General features: G+C 54.4%; 1 protein-coding gene across 7 annotated transcripts in view; it reads right to left on the bottom strand.

The window, feature by feature from the left end:
- Positions 1 to 403: 403 nt before the first annotated feature.
- ADAMTS14 (ADAM metallopeptidase with thrombospondin type 1 motif 14) overlaps positions 404 to 19,114 on the bottom strand; it is a 116,823-nt gene continuing 98,112 nt past the window's right edge. For 5 of the 7 annotated variants that reach the window (XM_047702204.1, XM_047702209.1, XM_047702208.1 and 2 more), the window contains 8 exons: positions 18,231 to 18,311; positions 12,541 to 12,704; positions 10,998 to 11,166; positions 10,395 to 10,527; positions 8,458 to 8,665; positions 5,559 to 5,688; positions 5,328 to 5,438; positions 404 to 3,066 (listed from right to left, as the gene is read on the bottom strand). In XM_047702204.1, the coding sequence (XP_047558160.1) occupies positions 2,573 to 3,066; positions 5,328 to 5,438; positions 5,559 to 5,688; positions 8,458 to 8,665; positions 10,395 to 10,527; positions 10,998 to 11,166; positions 12,541 to 12,704; positions 18,231 to 18,311 (1,490 nt within the window). In that variant the 3' untranslated portion in view covers positions 404 to 2,572. The other 2 variants (XM_047702205.1, XM_047702207.1) reach the window with 2 other exon arrangements.

The following is a 19,114-nucleotide window of genomic DNA, read 5'->3' as shown; positions in this document are numbered from 1 at the left end:
GGCCTCTCCCTAGGCCCCCCTAAGGAGTGACAGGTCACTGTGTGTGCACCCCTAGCCTCCAACAGTATGTTTAGAACAGGTGGTTCTCAGGGGGAGGCTGTCTGCAGATGGATATAAAGGGAGTTCGGACTTGCAGGCTAGACTGTCTGCACACAGGCAGGTGAGGCCTGGAGAGGGTCTCTGTGCCCAATTCCGAGCTCCACAACTGGCAGGGAAGGGCCTGGGGTATATCCATTAAAAGACCATGGTCAGGCGGACGGGGGGCACGGCGCCTGGGTGTCTCTGTCGGTTAAGCGTCCAACTCTTGATTTCAGCTCAGGTCATGATCTCAGGGTCATAAGATCGAGCCCTGCTTTGGGTTCCACACTGGCTGTGGAGCCGGCTTAAGATTCTCTCTCTCCCTCTGCCCCTCCCCACACCTCTCTCACTCTTAAAAAATACAAAGTGTGGTGGTGGATTAGCGATGTGTGACCCAGCAAGGTATGAGGCACGGAGGGACGGCTTTAAGCTCTACAAGCTCCATCAGCTCTCCCTGCTCACCCAGGCAGGTCACGTTCCTTCTCCCTCCTGTCTGGCACTCTCTTTCTGCCTGGACTTTTCTGGGGAGAGTCCTCAGCACCCCCCCTGCACTGTCTACAGAAGCCACCTTTTGCATGTCTGAACAGCTCCGCTAATTAGAACATTCTTCCCTAAGCACACCCCGAAACCACCTCCCAGGCATGTCTATCCTTTGGATCAGATTCTGGATGGTGACCTACCCAAGGCCACAGAACTACTGATGGAAGAATCCCCAGCCCGTGGCGCTGTTCTTGCGTCTCCACACTGAGCTAGTGCTCAGAGGAACCCCAGAACGAGTGAGGCCAAGGCGGGGAGCTGAGGGTCTACGGCCCTGCCTGACCCCCAGTCCATTCCCTCCCCCTACTTATCTTGCCCAGCAGAGCACGTAAGAAAGTTGCTTCACAGACCTTTTCCTCTAGAACAGAGAGAACAAGAAAAACACAACACGACACTTTGGGGTCCAAAACAAAACACCAAGGACAGTGTTAATAAATACATAAAAATGTAGATATCTGGATCTCAGAGGCACAAGAATGTGTGTCCTAAAGCGGGCAGGCTGGGGCTCACAGGAATGACTCAGCATGCGTCCCAGCATCCCAGGGAGGGGCAGCAGCGGATGGAGAGGGCACAAGGGGGTCCCCTCCAGGGCCGCTATTCTCCAGGGGTTGCAGACAGGGACCCACTGCTCCTAGTCCTCCAGCCTGCTCAGAACAGCCCCCCACCCCCGCCCCTGGGAAGGAAGCCTGGCAAGTACCTCTAGCACCCGTTGCGGAGTCCGGGAGACCCTTGCATGACTGGGAGTAAGAACCCTTGGGAGAATTCCTGGGAACCCAGGAGGTTTCCTGAGAGGTATAGAGAAGTCACCTGTCTTTGGAGGTAACACGGAGGGTGGCTGAGGTCCCACAGCACTGTGGGTCACGTCTCCACTCCCCACTCCAACATGGAGCAAGGCTCACATCCTGCCGGGGGCCACTGGGCCTGTTGGAGGGGGACTCTGGTCCTCAGCCTGGGGACATGACCACACCCCCTTGCCCTAGCACCACTAACCTCTGGCCCAGCTCGAGCCATGCGGGAGAAGACCCCTGACTCCAGGAGGAGCGGTCTTTGGCGGAGACCAAGGCTTGTTGGGGCACGACCTGAGAACTCCTGTTTCTGTGTCCCACAAAGTGACCTTCCACGTCTGCCTCCCTTCATGCCCCAGCGTGACGGCCAAGGTTGACACTCTGGCTTCAGCGAGCAGGCTAGCACCAGCCGGCCCTGGATGAGGGGGACACACATTCCAGAGAGTCCAGAGCCCCCTTCTCTGGGCTGGACTGGGCTGAGTGAAGTTGGGAAGCACCAGAAGGAACAGGAAATGCCCTCGGCAAGGGCAGACGTGGCCAACTCTGCCTTCCAGCCAGCAGAGATGAGCTGGACTCTGCTCTTGGCCTTGGCGGGAGGAGCTGTGTGGAGCTCTTGCTAAGAAGAGCCAGGCCTGAGATGAACTTGCCTCCCCACCGACCACCCCCACCCCAGCCCTGGAGCCAGAGCCTCGTGACCACACGCACCCGCGCCCCTTTCCCCATGGACTGCCCTGAGAACGCTCCTCCTCACCTTCCCTGCCCCACTTTGCCTCTCTGGGCAGGGCACCTGGACAGAATGGGCCTCCACGGTGGTCCCCACATGTGCTGGCAAAGGCAGGCAGCTGGAGGGATCCAGCATGGGGCCCAAGGTGTGGCCGTGAGGAAGAGGGGCCAGACGACCCTCAGTCCCGCCAGGAGACGGACAGGAGCCCCTGAGAAATTCGGCTGTGTTGCCCCCGGGTCTCCGGTTAGGGGCTTTCCCTGATCTTTTTCGTCCTCACACACCCACATCATGGGGTGAAGTACCATAGCCCTAAACTAGAACAACAAGAAGGCAAATAATGTATAAGGCAGTCTGTGTTTGCCCTGTCCCGCTATGTGTCCTCCGAGCCCGGTCCTCTCTGAGGCAGCACACACTGTAAACTCGACCGGTGGGAGAGGCAAGGGGAGGTTCATGTGACCAGGGACGTGGTGGGGAGGCTGGTGCCTGGGGGCTTCGGGGCTTCCCTGAGCTGTCCTTTATCCTTGGAGACGGGCACAGGTGCCCTGGTCCAGCCCCAGGGCAGTCCCCGAGGGGCGCTGGGGGAAGTGCCCCAGGATGCCCGAGGACTCAGATTCTGGGGAGGAGAGTGGTGCTGGGTCACTGGGGAGCTGGTGCCCAGAGGCCTCGGGAGCTGTGTGGGCCGGCCATGCTGATGGTCATCTGCTCCTGTCGGCCCCACGGTGGGCTCCACAGCATCTGGAGGGGCCTCGGGTCCTGGCAGAGGACTCCCAGGGGTGGAGAAGGGTGGTGGTGAGGTCAGGCTCGGGTCCAGGCTGGCGTCGGGGCCCACGGCCCTCTTGGTACAGGACTCACAGCAGAGCCGGTGGTAGCCAGGGATGGAGCAGTAGCGATCGAGAACTTCCATCCGGCAGAAGATGGACCGGTCCCCCGTGCATGGCTCTGCTGCACACACAGCACAAGGACCGATGCCGGGAGGAGGCCTCCCCCCCACCACTCCACCCAGCAACAGCAGGCCCTCCAGCTCCTGCCCTCGCTGGACCTGCTCTAAAGCTCTTTGCCGGAGAGTGCCACAGTGCTGCCTGAGGGAGACACTGGCCAGAGTAAGAGCCTTTATTCTATGGAAGAGGAATTAAAACTCCCTAGAGCAGCAGTTCTCCAAGGAGGGTCCCCACACACGAACCATCAACATCACCTGGAAGCTTACTGGAAATGCTGATTCTCAGGCCCCATCCAGCCAGACCGAATCAGAAATTTGGGGGGTGGAGCCCAGCTCCGGATTTTAACAAAACCTTTGAGGTGATTCCAAGGCAACGAGAAACCTGAGCATCACAAGCCCTACATCACCAGTCATCAGACTTGGCTGAGAAGTGGAACCCCCCGCAGTGGGGGTGGGGGCTTGACAAAGAGCCATGCCCAGGGAGACCGGACGGTCAGTGTGGCCTGGGCACTGGGGGGGGTTGTGACCTGCAGCAAAGCTTGGGAACTCTGCTCTTGAAGAAGTGGGAACCCTCGGCCCCTCTCCATCAACCCAAAGGAATTGATCCCCTCGGGCCAGGGCCAGGCAGATGCCCGGCAAACCCACATGTGGGACAAGCAGATGAAACGTCCTGGTACCCGTCAACAGGCATCTGAAGACCTCCACCAATAAATCCAGAATAAAGCAGATCTGAGACCAACTGAGGCTCTGCTGCTTAAAAACCACGAGCCCTTGGGCAAGGTATTTAAACTCTCCAGCCCTGTTTTTTCTCCTATAAAATGGAATAACGCTATACATCTGCTGGTGAATAATAACTTTATGAAGACAAATACCCTTTATGAAGTTCCTGGCACACAGGGCTGCCCTCTACACTAGTTTCACTTGCTTCAGTTCAAATAGCATCTAAAAATGTTTTTGTGTTTCTGTGATAATTTCAGGTAGGTCTCTCCAGACCATGTGAAGGCAGGAGCTCCGCTTTCTACTAGTTTTTGCCCCAGGGCATGGAGGGGAGGCTGCAGGGGTGGGATGGGGAAGAGGCTGGGGGCTGGTTTGGGGGAACACGATAGATTGGGGGGGAAATGGAAAGCCAGTGGCCTCTAGATGGCGCCAGAATTCCAGGACCAGAATCCGGAGCCCAATCTGTACAGGGGCGGGGGGGGGCGGCACTTGAGCAGCCTGGAAGGGGGTGCCGAACAGCAGTAAGGAGGGAGCTAGAAGATACTCTGAGCACATCTAGTGAGTCCCCCACTTTTCTTCCTTTCTTTCTTTCTTTTTTTTTCTTTTTTTCTTTTTTTTTTTTTACAAATGAGACCATTGAGTTCAAAGAGGTTTAGGGATTTGCATAGGGTCACACCGTCAGCCGGTCCTCCACTAGAAATTAAGGTCTATTTTTCTGCTACTTGTCTTATCAGACTCTGGTCCTTGAGAAGGTGAGGAACTAAAAGTGAAGGAAAAAGTTCTAGGAAGGAAGCTTAGAACACAGGCCCTGGTTCTTGGCAGGTGTCCAGTCAATATTAATTGATGGATTGGTGGATGGATCAATGGGTGGATGGATGATGGATGGATGAAGGATGGATGGGTAGATGGGCAGATGTGTGGGTGGATGGATGATGGATGGATGGAGAGGTGGGTGGATGGGTGGATGGATGGAAAAATGGGAGGGTGGACTAATGAGCTCCTGATCATGAGGCAGAGAGAAAGCACTATTATTACTATTTTTGATGTTAGCTGACAGCTAGGCAGGAGTGCATGACTGTCTCATTTAATTCTCTCAATAGCCCTATGAAGACAGTCCAGATCTGTAATTGCTTATCCAAAATCTTGAAACCAGTTGGATTCATAATTCAGAACTTCTGAAGTTTGAGAAGTATTCTTCATGTTACAGAACAATCCCGAGTGGGGAGTGGGACATCCCCTTGTAACTACAGCAATGTTTCTATAGCAAAAGAATAGTGATCTCTTGCATCAGGCCAGATTCTGGCCTGGTGAGTTTGCACCAAATTTAGGGAAACACTTGCAGCTCTCAACATTTTGGCAGTGCAGGTAAGGGTCTGTGGACGAGCATGGGCAAGACCCGCAGCTCACAGCTGAGGAATCAGAGGCTCCAGGAGGCTAAGGTCACGTGGACTGGAAGCTGGGGCTGTCCACCCCCACCCACAGCCCGTGCTCGTGACATTACAACCACAGGAAGGTCTGGGGAGGAAGTGAAGTCCCGAGATACACTTACTTGATGATATCTTGTTAATGGGATGTAGGGGCCCAGACTGTGGCACCCACTCTTCTTCTGGGGTCACAGGTTCCTGAATGTCAGTGTTCACTGTAGAGTTCTGGAGATTTCCTGGGAGCGGGGAGAAGCAGCTCTAGGGTTTGGGATTTCGAGGGGGCCAGGATGCCAGCCGGGCTGGGTTTCAGGCCTCGGCCAGGGGAGCCGGGCCTGCCCCCACCCTATCCAGCTCACCTGCACAGGCTGGCAGACTGCAGACCTGAACGGTGTCCGGCTTGTCCCCCTCACACTGCCCGAGACTGTTGGCATTGGTCCGACACACCACTTGTCGCTGCTGGATGCCTTCTCCACAGGTGGCAGAGCACTGGGCCGGGAAGGCGGGCCAGGCCCCAGCAGCCGGGGCAGGGGGACAGGTGGAGAGACAAGAGGGAGGGGGTGGTGAGCTCTAGAGTCCAGCCAATGCCCAGGATAGAAAGGTGCAAAGGCACTGAGTTTTTATGTGACCCGAGGGACATGGGAGGACAGCAGTGAAGAGCCTCCCCAGGACAGAACGCTCACATCAGTACTCTTCCGCTCGGAGCTCCCGGACCCTTTGTGTCACCTAAGCAGCTCAGCAGGGGACCTCGGGGATCCCATTCCAGCCCTTCTGCCTGGTCCCACCATGTCTAGTCTGTGTTCCCGGGGCCTGAAATACTTTGGGTGTCATTCTGGCCAACCCCCTTGTTGCAATCCACCAGCCTGAGGCACCTGGGGCAGGTCCACTCGCTCAATGGTATCTTAGTAACAGGATGGAGGAAACCGGATTGCGACACTTGCTTGGCTGAGTGAGCTGGGTGACACGGGCACCCCGGACCCCTCTAGCTCTGACATTCAAAGACTCTGTGACTCCGTGTACTGAAACTCAGCCGGCAGAGGCGGGCTCGGAAGTGTCTTCTTCCCGGAGAAGGCAAGGCACGGGAGCACAGTCTCCAAGGGCCACTGTGCACCTCAGTTCCTGGGGCCTCATCTCCTCTGAGAGATGGAGACTGGTGGCAGCAGCTCCCAAAGAGCAAGGCCACCTGACGTGACCGGGTCACATGGCTTGGTCAGGACTGCTCCCCGCCTCTCCTAGTGGGATGGGGAAGACCTTACAGACGCGTACTTCTCCAGTTGGGGCCTGAGGAAAACACGGGCACAGAGGGCCACACAGACTGTGGGATGACATATCTCATTCCCACCCCCCCAGGTTGCAGAATGACAGTAGCCCTTGAGGGGTCAATCTTACCAGGGCAATGAACTTCCACTCTCCCTGCCCCCTCCCCAACCCGCCGTCCCCCTACTGTCAGTTTTCTCGAAAGCGTCTTCTGTTAGACCAGCTGTCTGTTTTATATTAAAACAAATAAAGCTATATGTTAGGGAGAAGAAACTAAAGTCTGCATAAGTCGTGTAGGGATTTGGGATTATTTAAAAATACCCTTTATTATGTAATGTTTCCAGCGTACGTTAAAGTATTGGAAAGTTGGTCACGAGAGCCTGTTCAAATACCAACACCAGCTTTCATAAATCAGCATTCGGGCACGTTTTCAAATACTGTGTGGTGCCTTCTTAAACTTTAGATGCACTCCATTCCATTGGAAGTGATCGTCCTCCGTACTCCTGCACTTTCCTCTCACGCCTGTTCTGAGGTTTACCTATCTCACTTAAGTACAGTTCAAGCTTATTTATTTTTCTCTGTCTGGGCTATTTTACTGTATGATCAGACCCTGATTGAGGATCCAATCCCCTGCAGATGGGCAGTTAGAGTATCACCTGAAATTCCGCTATTACAATAAGTACTGTTGTGCTTATCCTTGTGACCAAATGAGGTCTTTAAAATGATGGCAAGACATAGATACCATAACATTTACTATTTTAACCCTTTGTAAGTGTCCAGTCCAGTGGCGACAAGGGCATTCTCATTGTGGTATGACCATCTCTATCACCACGCCCAGAACTTTCTCCTTCCTCCTAAACTGAGACCCTGTCCCCTCTAAACACAAACTCCCCCGCCCCCTCCCCTATCCCTGGGTACCCACCCTCCTATTCGGCTTCTCTATGAATGTGGGTAAGTGGAATCACACAGCATTTGTCACTTCACGTCTGGCTGGTTTCCCTTAGCATAACACGTTCAAGGTTTGCATCAGATGAACTTTTAAGAGAAAACTAAAGGCAGAAAATTTCCCCGTGGCCACTTCAAGGGCTTAGCCAGGAGAACTTGGACTGAATACTCCTTATGGTCTCTCCTTTCCTACCCTGGCCTTCCAACAGCGAACTTTCTTCAGAGCTGCTAGGTGATCTTTTACACCTGGAACCAGAGCTTGGAACGCCCATATGAAAACCCCTCAAGAGTTTCTCACTGCTCTTAGGATACATTCTAACTCCTCACAAAGACCCCATAGCACTGACCCCTGCCTGCCTCTCCATCATCCTGTAGGCCCCGTCCCTTCCATTCAGCTCCAGTCCCACTGTCTTTTTGGTTTCTGGAACATAGCAAAGTTGTTCCTGCCACAGGGTCCTTTTGGGGCTTATCCATCATGTCTCAGCTCAAATGTCACCTCCACAAGGAAGCCCTCCCAGATACATCACCCCCATTCGCTTCCGCACAGCTCCAGCTGCAACCTGTTAATGCTTTTGTTATTGGTTTACTTATCTCTTCCTTCTTTCTTACTGGACTAGATGCTACACAAGGCCAAGAATCACATCTAGTCAACGATGGATTCCAGACATTCCTAGTACAGTATGCCTGGCATGTAGTTGGCACTCAGTAAATACTTCTTGAGTGCAAGAAAGTGCTTCTGTTTGCCCACCTGTGTCACAAGGATATTAGCCCATGCCTCCTAATTCTGACCCAGATCTAGGTCAAAGTGGAGAGTGAATGAATAGAAAGGCCTAGCCTAGAAACCTGGCCCAGCAGACGTGGGAGCTGTTGGACTTAGTTTTGAGAAAGATCAGATGGGATCAGATCAGATGGGGGAAAGAAATGCAGTCAGAGACTCTCTGCCTGCAGGGAGCATCACACCTTTTAGCAATGCCTCACCCAGAGCCACCTTTTCTAGGACTCCCCAGAGAAGGTGCCCGCTGGTCCAGCCCCTCCCACCGTCTGGGAACAACTCACCTGGGACCAGGCTCCCATGCGCCACTGGGCTGGACAGGGCACACGGAAGCAGGGCCGCCGGGCCTCGGGCCGGTCCGCAGGGCAGGCCTTGGCCGGCATGGCCTTGTGGGTACCGTTGGAGAGGGGCAACAGGCACTGCACCCCTCGGGTCTGCACCCCCAGCTTCCCACAGCTCCGGCTGCAGGCACCCCACTCTTCCGTCACCCACCTGGAGACAGACAAGGCAAAAGGTGGAGGAGAGGAGGGACTAGGGGGACACTTTCTCGCAGGGTCACTCCCACCCCTTGAATCACTGCAGGCAGGAGCTGGAGAGTGGGTTTGAGTTTCAGAATGCTTGGGAGCCAAGACAGCCACCTGCCTGGGTCTGCAGCTGCCAGGCTGTGTGCCCTTATGGAGGTCACTTACTCTCTCCTCTGTTTCCTCATCTGAAAAATGGGTATAACTCATCCTGAAATCTGGCACCCTGCATGTTTGCAGGCAAGCTATTAACGCCTCTGAACTCAGCTGCCTCATCTTCACATCAGGATTCCTTCAACACCTGGTAACTAGCAAAGTGTCTCCCGTGGGCAGGTACTGTCCTAGGTGCTGAGCTACGGCGGGACGCAAAACAGAGTGGCAGCTTGTAGAACTGAAGCCTCTCCCCTGAGCCTCCTGGGACAATTAAAAGGACTTGTAAACTTAGAGCACTTGGCAGAGTGTGTGCACACAGTAGGCACATAATATATGCAGATACTATTATATTATCACCATCAGCACCTGCGGAGTTTTGGTGCTGATCGGCTAAGCTGGTGGTCTCCAATGTCTTCCAGCCCAGAGCAGCCCCCAAGAACACGAGAAGTAGACGACGCTGCTGGCTGAGTTAGACAAAGACCAAACGGGGGTTGGGAGGGTAGGCGGGGTGGGAGGCAGCCCCAAACCCCTACTCCCGTGTTTCTTGAGACATCTTTTAGTGAATAAGGGCTCTTTCGGCCAACCCCTTCCTTTAAAAGACAAAAAACAAAAAGGCCCCAAACTTCACTTGGCGGTTTACAGATGAGAAGCCAGGTGGGGTGACCCGCCCATGACCACAGTGGAGTGAGCACCACGTGCTCTGTGGCCATGGACGTTGGCGGGAAAACGGTCTGCATATGGCGTGAAAGGGACGTGCAGAGGGCTGGGGAGCAGAGTATCCCGGCCCAGGCCTGGCACAGGGAGGCCACTGTGGGCTCCGTGCCAGTCACCAGCTCCCCCTCCCCCGGCCCCGAGGCTCCCTCAGCCTGAGGGAGCAGAGCTGCTGTGAGTCAGCAAGGCCAAGTTAGACTGCTCGGACCCCCAAGGATTCCTGAGGAGGCTGGAGAAAGGCCTCAGCTCTCTGCCTGGGGGCCGAGGAGGTGCTGGGGCCACCTCTGTGACAGGCTCAAGGCCAGACATTGAATCCCTGACGAGTCATAGCTCTTCCTCTCCACAAAGCCCCCTCCAAAGAGCCCCAAGAATACGACCTTGTGCTCAAATGAACCCGTCTCCTCAGGCCAGGGAACCCAGCGGGGGCTAGACCACGGCTGCGGCTACGGCCTATGGCCCAGAGCCTACAAGCACTGAAATCCACCTCCTCTCACAGACCCCTCAGATAGTTGAGGGAAAGCGATGTCCCCAAAGTGGGCCTTGGTTTCCCCATCTGTTAAAGAATGCTGGAAGAGGCAGAACAAAGGGAGCACCATCCTTCTTCCGGGAGTGGAAGTTAACCCAGAAGCCTCACAGGGGACAGGTGGGCAAGGAGGACAGTGTGGGCCTCGGGCAGAGTCTGCCCAGTGGGCTGCTCTGCCCAGGGAGCCGGAGACAAAGGGCGGTATGCCTCCACACTCTGGGGCCAGAGGAAGTGGGTCCGGCAGCTCCCCCTCCTGGCCAAGGGAGGGTCAGCAACACCCCTGGAAATGCAGTCGCTCCTCGGGGACACTCACGCGGGCTGGGCACACGGGTGCTGGTTGCAGCGCCGGCGGATGGGCTTGGGCCTCTTCCTGTGGTCGCACAGGTGCCGCTGGACCATGTGGTGGTCACGGCGGCGCCGGCAGCCATATTTGGTAAACTGGATCCCTGTGGGGAGGGCAGGCTGACTTGGGCCTGGTCCCGCCAGGCCCCCACTGCTCTGCTGGGCCTAGGGAATGCCAAACTCTGTGGAGAGCCTGGAGGGCGAAGCCTCCCTCCCTCTGTGCCTTTGCACCCCTCCTGCCCCAGTCGCTTTCTGAAGAAGCCCTGATCCGCCCATCTCCCATGTCCCTGGGTGAGGGAGGAGAGGACCTGGCTGGAGGGCTGCCTCTCTGCCAAGCTGGGGAGCCCTCGAAGGGCACAGGCCCAGCCTCACCACCACTCCAGCATCCCAGCCCCATCCCCACAGCCCTGCCCAGACAGGATGTCACACCTGAGACATCTTTGAGGAGACAGTGAGGCACAAGCTAGGGACAGATCAAGTGGAGACAATGCTGGCCCCCAGACACTCCTGCTCCTCCCCTGAAAAGCCCTGGGCTGCCCTGACGAGGCCACCAGACGGCCAGACGGGCTGGTACCTCCTCCACAGGACTTGGTGCAAGGGGCCCAGCTCTTGAGCGCCCACTCGTAGGTGTCCGTCTCCTCCAGAAGCACATTGTTGCTCCCGATAAGAGGCAGCAGGTCCTCATGGATGACGTATTTGTAGGCCAGGCTGCTGCGGGGGCCCCCCTCAGCTGGGGGGAGCACCTGAGGACAGACAGAAGAGGTGGCACAGGACTGGAGAGCAGAGAAGCAAGACCAGCACAGAGTAGGGGGGCCAGAGAGGAGGAGTCAAAGGGAAGGATGTGGGCTCAGCACCCAACCTGGCCTGGGAGGCCATTCACACCAGCAGCTGTGCGGCAGACTCGGGCTACACACCTGTCTCCCACAGACATCAGTTCTAATGAGGGCAGGAACCGTGTCTGTCAACTGGTCCTCCTCACTAGGGCAGCCATGCACTACCTGATTCCAGAAGATGGTCTATAAGGTAGACTCTTATCAGACATAGGATGGCCAATGGTTTCTCCCATACTGTTCAGATTGTCTTCTCACGGCTGTCCTCGTGTCTTCTGATACACAAAAGTTCTCAGTTTCCACAAAGACCAATTAACCTATTTTCCTTCTGTTGCTCATGCTTTGGGTATCACAACTATGATCCAAGGTCATGGGATTGAGCCCTCTGTTTTCTCTAAGGGTTCTAGGTTTTTAGCTCTTGTACTTGGGTATTTGATCTATTTGGAGCTCCTTTGTGTATATGGTGTGAGGTAGGGATTCAACTTCATTCTTTTACATGTGAATAATCCAGCTGTCCCAGCACCGTTTTAGTTGAAGAGATTATTCTTTGCCCACTGAATGGTCTTGGTACCCTCGCTAAAAAGCACTGGCCATAGGTGTATGGGGAGTCAGCAAATTAGGGTGAAGAGAAATACACATAGATTGAATTAATATGCCGACCCCAACAGGCTTCAGACCCTTCCCTCTTGGACCTTCTGACTAGTGAGGGCAACACCAGGAACAAAACCTGTCCCCAGTATCCCTGCCACCAGCTAGTGCCAAGGGCCTGCAGACAAAGCCCCTCCTGGTCTGATGTCCTGCATGAACAGTCCCTGCTCTATAAGCCCCGGTCTATGGTCTAGGAAGAGGTGGTGTGGGCAGAGGTGGCCCCAGCAAGGACAGTGACCTCATCCCCTTTACAGGAAGCTGGCAGCATGAGACGGCACCCCCCGGTCACTTGTTGGCAAGGCCATAATGCCAGCAGACACCAGATGATGCCAGGACAACATGGGGAACCAACCCAGGGGCCTCCTGCTCATTCCTAGGCCCTATTTCTGACCCTGTATTAAGGAGACTCCCTCTGACAGGAAGACAACCACTTCTTTCTCCTTCATCATTTGCCATCCTTCCTGCCTTTAAGCAGAGAGAGTACCTTGGCCTTGACCTTGCCCAGGCTGCTGAAGACACTGCAACAGGAGGACTTCAACAGGTCGGTGCTGGCTCAATAGTGAATACAGTGAGCTAGGGGAGGCTGGGCTGGGGTACCAAGGGAGTGGACAGGGGCTACCATGCAGGGTGGGGGCTCACCAGGACAGCAATGGCTTCAGGCAGGGGCCCACTGCTCTTGAGGCTCTCCTTGGCGTCCTCCACCACGTATTCCCACTCCAGGCCCATTGCAGTAAAGGTCCGGCTCATTGCTTCCTTGCCCTTGGGGTTGAGGATGAAGCTGCCTGTGACCTGGTTCTTCACCGCTGGCCATGGGGAGAGGGTCACACAGATTTCTATTCCCCTTCACAGGAGCACTAGCCAGACCTCCTCTGGGGCACCAAGACTTTCCTAGTGAACCCCTTGGGGCTCCCTGTGACCCGTTACTCCTTTCCACCAGAGGCTCCGCAGTCAGATGAGTCACCACACTGACGGCAGACAGCTTCCCTGCTTCTGGACCCTGGTACACCCCACCCTGTTCTCCCTTCCCTTCCTCCTGCCTGACTAATCTGCACTCATATGGAAGTCTCAGCATAATTCTCCCCTCCTCCAGGAAGCCTTCTTTGATTGCTCCATCCTCAAGAAATTGCCCCCCTCCCCGCCCCCTAAGACTTTTATCGGAGAACCCTAAGGCTAAAAATACAGGCTCTGGAGTCAGACAGATCTGGGGAAGTTACTTAGGTTCCCTGTGTTGTCTCGGTTTCACCATCCATAAAATGAGAATCCTAACTATACCTTGCTCATAGGCCTGCTGCCCCATGAGGATAACTGCGGTACCCCACCCCCACCTATGCTCCACGGGGCTCCTGCAACAATTAAAAGAGTTCATATGCATAAAGTACTAGGCGGCATGCGTGGTATGCTGCTGGCACTCAATAAATGGTAAGCGTTATTATTATCATCAGTACAGGGCCTGATACTTGGCACTGTTGTCCTTACAGATGTCCCATCCCCCCCACAGCCTGTCACCTTCATCTTGGTGTTCTTGGGGCCTGGCCTAGAGGGAGAGTTTTAAAAACATCTGTATATTTCTACCTTCTAACGTCCCATTAGTGAGTAACTTGCAATTTGGTCCTGAAAGTGCCTGGCAGGTGGGCGAGAGGTATGCAGGTGCAGACCCCCCGGGGAAAGGCCCCGGTGTCACAGGCTTGGCCACCCTGGAAGCAGCAGGTCGGGGTAGGGTTGCAGCCAGGGACTCAAGCCTCCCAGGCAGGTAGGACAGCAAAGGCTCCAGAGCCTGGGCGTGTCCCCGCTTGGTGAGGAAGAAAACCATTCTGCGTAATTATGCAACCTGAGAGCCAACGATCAGAGCATTAACCACACACCGGTCACTCTGCTACCTGCCCCTGTGGACTCCTCACACATGTCCCAAGGCTGGTGCTACCATGAGCCCACATGGAGAGTCAGAGGCCCCCGAGGGGCAAGGGCTTGTCCCAGACGCACAGAGAGCTGGTAGCCCAGCTCTCCAGGGCACCAGCCTCCCTAGCAAGCAGGAGGAGGAGAGATACCCCTCATTTCTCATTGCCCAATCTCTCTTAGCCCCCAGAAATCACCAGACCTGGAGCCGGAGCCAGGCAGCTCTTCGGACCAGGCCCAGCCTCAAATCTTCCCACCACCCTGTCTGCCCCAACACCTCTCGGCAGTCGCCGCTCCCCTCCTCAGGCTGTACACCCCTCATTCCAGGGGCAGTGGGCTGGGCTTCTTGGGGACGTTACCACCCACGCTCGCCTGTGAGTCCTAGCCCGACTGCTGACCCACGCTGTACCCTGAGCCACCACAGGCATCCCTCGTTTGACTGACCTTCGCTTCATTGTGCTTTTCAGATACTGCATCTTCCACAAACTGAACATCTGTGGCAACCGGGCCTCAAGCAAGTCTGTCGGTGACATTTTTCCAACAGCAGTTGCTCACTTCACATCTGTTTCCCATTTTGATAATTCTTGCAGTATTTCAGACATTTTCAGTATGATACTTGTTCTGGTGATCTGTGGTCATTGGTACCTGGTGTTCCTACTGGAATTGTTTTGGGGCACCAAGCTCTGAGCCCACATAGTGCAGGGAACTTCAAGGATCAATGTCATGCATGTCCTGACTGCTCCATGGACGGGCCTATCCCCTGTCTCTGTCCCTGTCCTCAAGCCTGCTTATGCCCTGAGACAATAGTAAATCAGGTGAACAAATAACCTTTCAATGGTCACTAAGTGTTCCAGTGAAGGGAGGAGTCACTGTCTCTCACTTTACATCAAAAGCTAGAAATGGGGCGCCTGGGTGGCTCAGTGGGTTAAAGCCTCTGCCTTCGGTTCGGGTCATGATCTCAGGGTCCTGGGATCGAGCCTCACATCGGGCTCTCTGCTCAGTGGGGAGCCTGCTTCCCCCTTTCTCTCTGCCTGCCTCTCTGCCTACTTGTGATCTCTGTCAAATAAAATTTTTTAAAAATCTTAAAAAAAAAAAAAGCTGGAAATGATGAAGCTTGGTACAGAATGCAAGTCCAAAGCCGAGACGGGCCAAAAGCCAGGCATGTTGTACTAAACAGTCAGACTTGTGAAGGCAAAGGAAAGGTTCTTGAAGGAACGTGTTTCTCCAGGGAACACACGAATGATAAGAAAGTGAAACAGCCTTATTGCCAATATGGGGAAAATGGTCTGAATGCAAGATCAAACCAGCCACAACATTCCCTTAAGCCAGAGCCTACCCCAGAGCAAGGCCCTAATGCTCTTCAATTCTGTGAAGGCTGAGAGAGGGGAAGAAGCTGTAGAAGAAAAGCTAGAAGCTAGAAGAGGTTGGTTCTTGAGGTTTAAGAAGCGGGACCCCGTAACAAAGAAGCGGAAGGTAAGGCAGCCAGTGCTGATGGAGAAGCTGCAGCGAGTTATCCAGAAGACCCGGCTGAGATCATTCAAGAAGGTGGCTAAGCCCAACAAGAGATTTTTCAGTGTAGATGAAGACAGTCTCCTCCTGAAAGATGCCATCGAGGCCTTTCATGGCTAGAGAGGAGCCTCCATGATCATCACGAGGCTGATGGGCAGTGCCAGAGGAAAAGTCCCAGCTCGAGGCAAGCACAGGGGAGACAGTAACTGCAGGCTTCTCCTCCCCTCGTTTCCTTTCAAAGAGTCCACGTCCCCAGATTCTCGGAGACTCCAATGAGTTTGGGCAGGACCTTGGCCTTCACTGCCAACACTGCCACCTGTCCTGGACTTCGCCAGAGAGCGCGTGCCCCGACAGGCAGGCACACACGCACACACTCACTCACTCATGCATACACACCTTGCACATTTTCACTGGGGGCACGCTGTGGACCTCACCTGTGTGTAATCACACGATGTGCGTGGCAACGTCAGGTCTCAGTTCCACTCCCCTCCCTGCCCAGCTCCTGTGGAGCTCTAGACCTCCAGGGAACTCACCCAGTAAACACACTGGGTGTGTTTACTGCCCAAGCTGAACCTGCCCTGGGTTCTAGAAGCTTCTGTCTGGACCCCTACAGGAGTCTGTGTGCAGCCTCCCTCATAGAGCACTCCTCACCTCTGGAGGAGGGAGGAGTATACTTCTGCAGGCGGGGGTGGGGGCCGGGGCAGCAGTGGGGGGTGGGGGGTGGCCGGGCAGAAGGGGCAGGCCAAGGAGGCCCAAGGGGCTGCTGGTATTATGGACTCATCTGAGGGGTGGGATAGGAGGACTGTCTGCAAGGTCCACCTTCTTCTTGGAGTAAATGACCCTTCCCTCCTTGCCCCCTTCCCCCCTCCTGGCCCCTGTTCCCGCAAAATACCCCAGAGTTGGACAGGCAGGTGGGCAGGGAGTTGGCCAAGCCAAGCCAAGCCCTCCAGACTCTCACTCCCAGTGCAGAGTAGCGTGGTAGGCAAGGGCACTGGGCTGGCAGACAGCCCAGACTGGCTCACTGTGTGGGTGAGTCGGGGAACACAGAGGGCCCATGAGCCACTGTGGGCCTCGGTTTCCCCTTGTGCCTCTTGCCTATTTGCACTGCACCCTCTCAGTTGCCTTCCAGAGCAGCCCGGCTCTATTACAGCTGTGTGAACACAGGTGTATTCCCTGAGGGGTGCAATTTCCTCAGGATGCTAAAGCATTTTCTATTATTTTAGTGATAACCTAAAAATAGGAGTATCAGCATTTCTGTAACAGATGAGCCTGCCCAGAGACGTTATGTTTTGCTTTCATGTTTAGGAAGAGCTAGTGACAAGAAATGTGACCAGGTGGGCATAAGAAGTAAGAGGGGCCTCTGGGATATGCTGAAGCCCAGCGACATCATGGCTCGCACGCCCTCTGTGAGGGGTCTGAACACAGACAAGTGTGGGAGAGCCCAGCCACTACCCAGTGTTGGGGTGGCAGGCTTCTCTGCTTGCTCATTGAGACCCTGCTCCAAACCATGCTTGTGCGGTTTAAATGGACATTAATTCACCAACACACACTTGGCCTTTTAAAGTGTGGAATTCAGTGACTATTTGACCACTATCCGATTCCTAAAGACACGTCATCACCCCCATTTGCAGACCCTCCTTTGCCCTCCACCACTGGCCCCTGGGTATCACGAGTCTGCCCTCCTGTCTCTCTGGATTTGCCTGTTCTGGACACATTCATTTGTTTGGCCACCAACTTGGTTTCAGCACAAACGGAACACAGCAAACAAATGAACACAAAAATCTCTCCCGTTACATTAATGTTCTCAATTTGAACTTTGTCGATTTATTTTGGGGCCCTAATTTTTTATCTCTCTTGGTTTTGTAGTTGTATAACTATTATAAGGAGTGATTTAGTGATTATGTTTAAGTGTCATTATAATAAGAATAATTGGGGCGCCTGGGTGGCTCAGTGGGTTAAAGCCTCTGCCTTCGGCTCAGGTCATGATCCCAGGGTCCTGGGACTGAGCCCCACTTCGGGCTCTCTGCTCTGCAGGGAGCCTGCTTCCTCCTCTCTCTCTCTGCCTGCCTCTCTGCCTACTTGTGATCTCTGTCAAATAAATAAATAAAATATTTTTTAAAAAAAGAATAATTTAAGGGTCCATGTGGCAGACTGCAAAAATGGCTACAAATTCCTCCTGTGCCAGCGTGCACACCTCCTTGCACTATGACTCTACCATACTTCCCACCAAGAGATTGTCTGTTGCTACCCGCTGAGTCCAGGGTAGTCTTGGCCATGAGACTGCTTGGGCCAACAGGATATTACCAAGCGTGACACAGCAGAGACCTGGCAAGCACTTGCCTGCTCTTGCCCCCACTGAGGACCATGTGAATAATCCCAGGCTAACCAGCTGGGGACATGGCCCTGTCACCCCCTCACACTGGTTAACTGCCAATACCAACCAGTATCTAATGGACTGACCTGATGCTGCCTTTGCATGGGGGAGTCCAGGCAGAGAAGCAGAAGCAACATGAGAGGAGCCCAGCTCAGACTGATGGCTCACAGAACCATAAGCTAATATAAACACTTGTTTGAAATCACAAAGTCTGGGGATGGTATGTTACACAGTAAAAGGGGACTGATACATTGTACAAAAATGGTTTTCCTTCAAAAGAGATGTACAATTAATTAACAGTGGCTGCCCCCTGGGGAAACAAACTGCTCTGGGAGGGCACGGGATACCCTCTCACACCTTCCGAAATCTGAACCATGGAACAGGTTGTCTATTCAACATAAGTTAAAAAAAAAAATTAAGGGTTCCCTGCCATCATTCAAATTTGTGAAATCTCCCATGCTTTAGAATGCTTTCCTCTGCCCTCCCAGCTTCTCCACAGCTCAGCGCAGACCCCAGGGCCTGGTGGCCCCTCTCCCAGCTCCCCGGCACTCACCAATGTGGTGGGGGACCTTCTCCAGCTCCTCAATCTGGATGTGCCGGGCACCTGCTGGGATCTGTACCAGTTTGAGAGCTCCTGCCACAGAGAAGGATCTGTGGGCATCTTGAACTGGTGGCCTCTCTGCCCAGCGGTCTGCCCCCCGCCCCTAGCACGTACCCAAGAACCTGTTTCCTCATCTGTAAAAGAGCAACGGGCCCTTGTCCACAGGTGCTGGGAGGGTCAAATGAGATCCTATTGCTTAAATGCTTTATCAAGTCCAAGGGTGGAGTGTGAGGGGTTGGTGTGTGGGTAAGCACGCATGCATGTTAGGTATTATTATTCCTCACTTTCCTGAGCCTCCTTTTCTCTCCCGATGTCCCTCCCGCTTTCTTCTCACACCTTAAGGGATTTAAATGAAGACCCAGCACAGCTTCTCTGCTCCCAATCCCAGCCCTGGAAACAAACCTCTCGCGAAGCTGTCAACCTTGCCCCCACAAGGAGAGGTGAGGCAAAGCTGTGACACTCTCAAAGAGGAGATGGAACTAATTCATCCTCAACTGTAAAGGACTAATACCTGGCCCTTTTCATCAGCCAGGTGTGGCCAGACTGAAGATGGGGAGGGAAGTCAAGGAACTCAAGGTACCAGGAGTTCAAAGCAGGAAGTGCCACAAGTTTACCAAAAAAGGGAGGGAGGAAGAGAAAAAGCAATCCAGTCCAGTCTGGGCTACCTCTTCAGACCTGTCTGAGCTCTCACTCCCCCCAGCAGTCCTGGGGTCAAAGAGATGGCTGAGCTTCTATCATCCCACACTAGATGGCAGAAAAATGCTTCTGAGCTCCTGGGCCCAAATGCAGGCAGCACACCCTGGAAGAGGGGGCTGCCAGCTGTAGCTCTGAACTCA

Source organism: Lutra lutra, chromosome 14, assembly GCF_902655055.1.
Source record: "Lutra lutra chromosome 14, mLutLut1.2, whole genome shotgun sequence".
Classification (NCBI taxonomy): domain Eukaryota; kingdom Metazoa; phylum Chordata; class Mammalia; order Carnivora; family Mustelidae; genus Lutra; species Lutra lutra.
The sequence above is the reverse complement of the archived record's forward strand: the minus strand, read 5'-3'. Positions and strand labels throughout refer to the sequence as shown.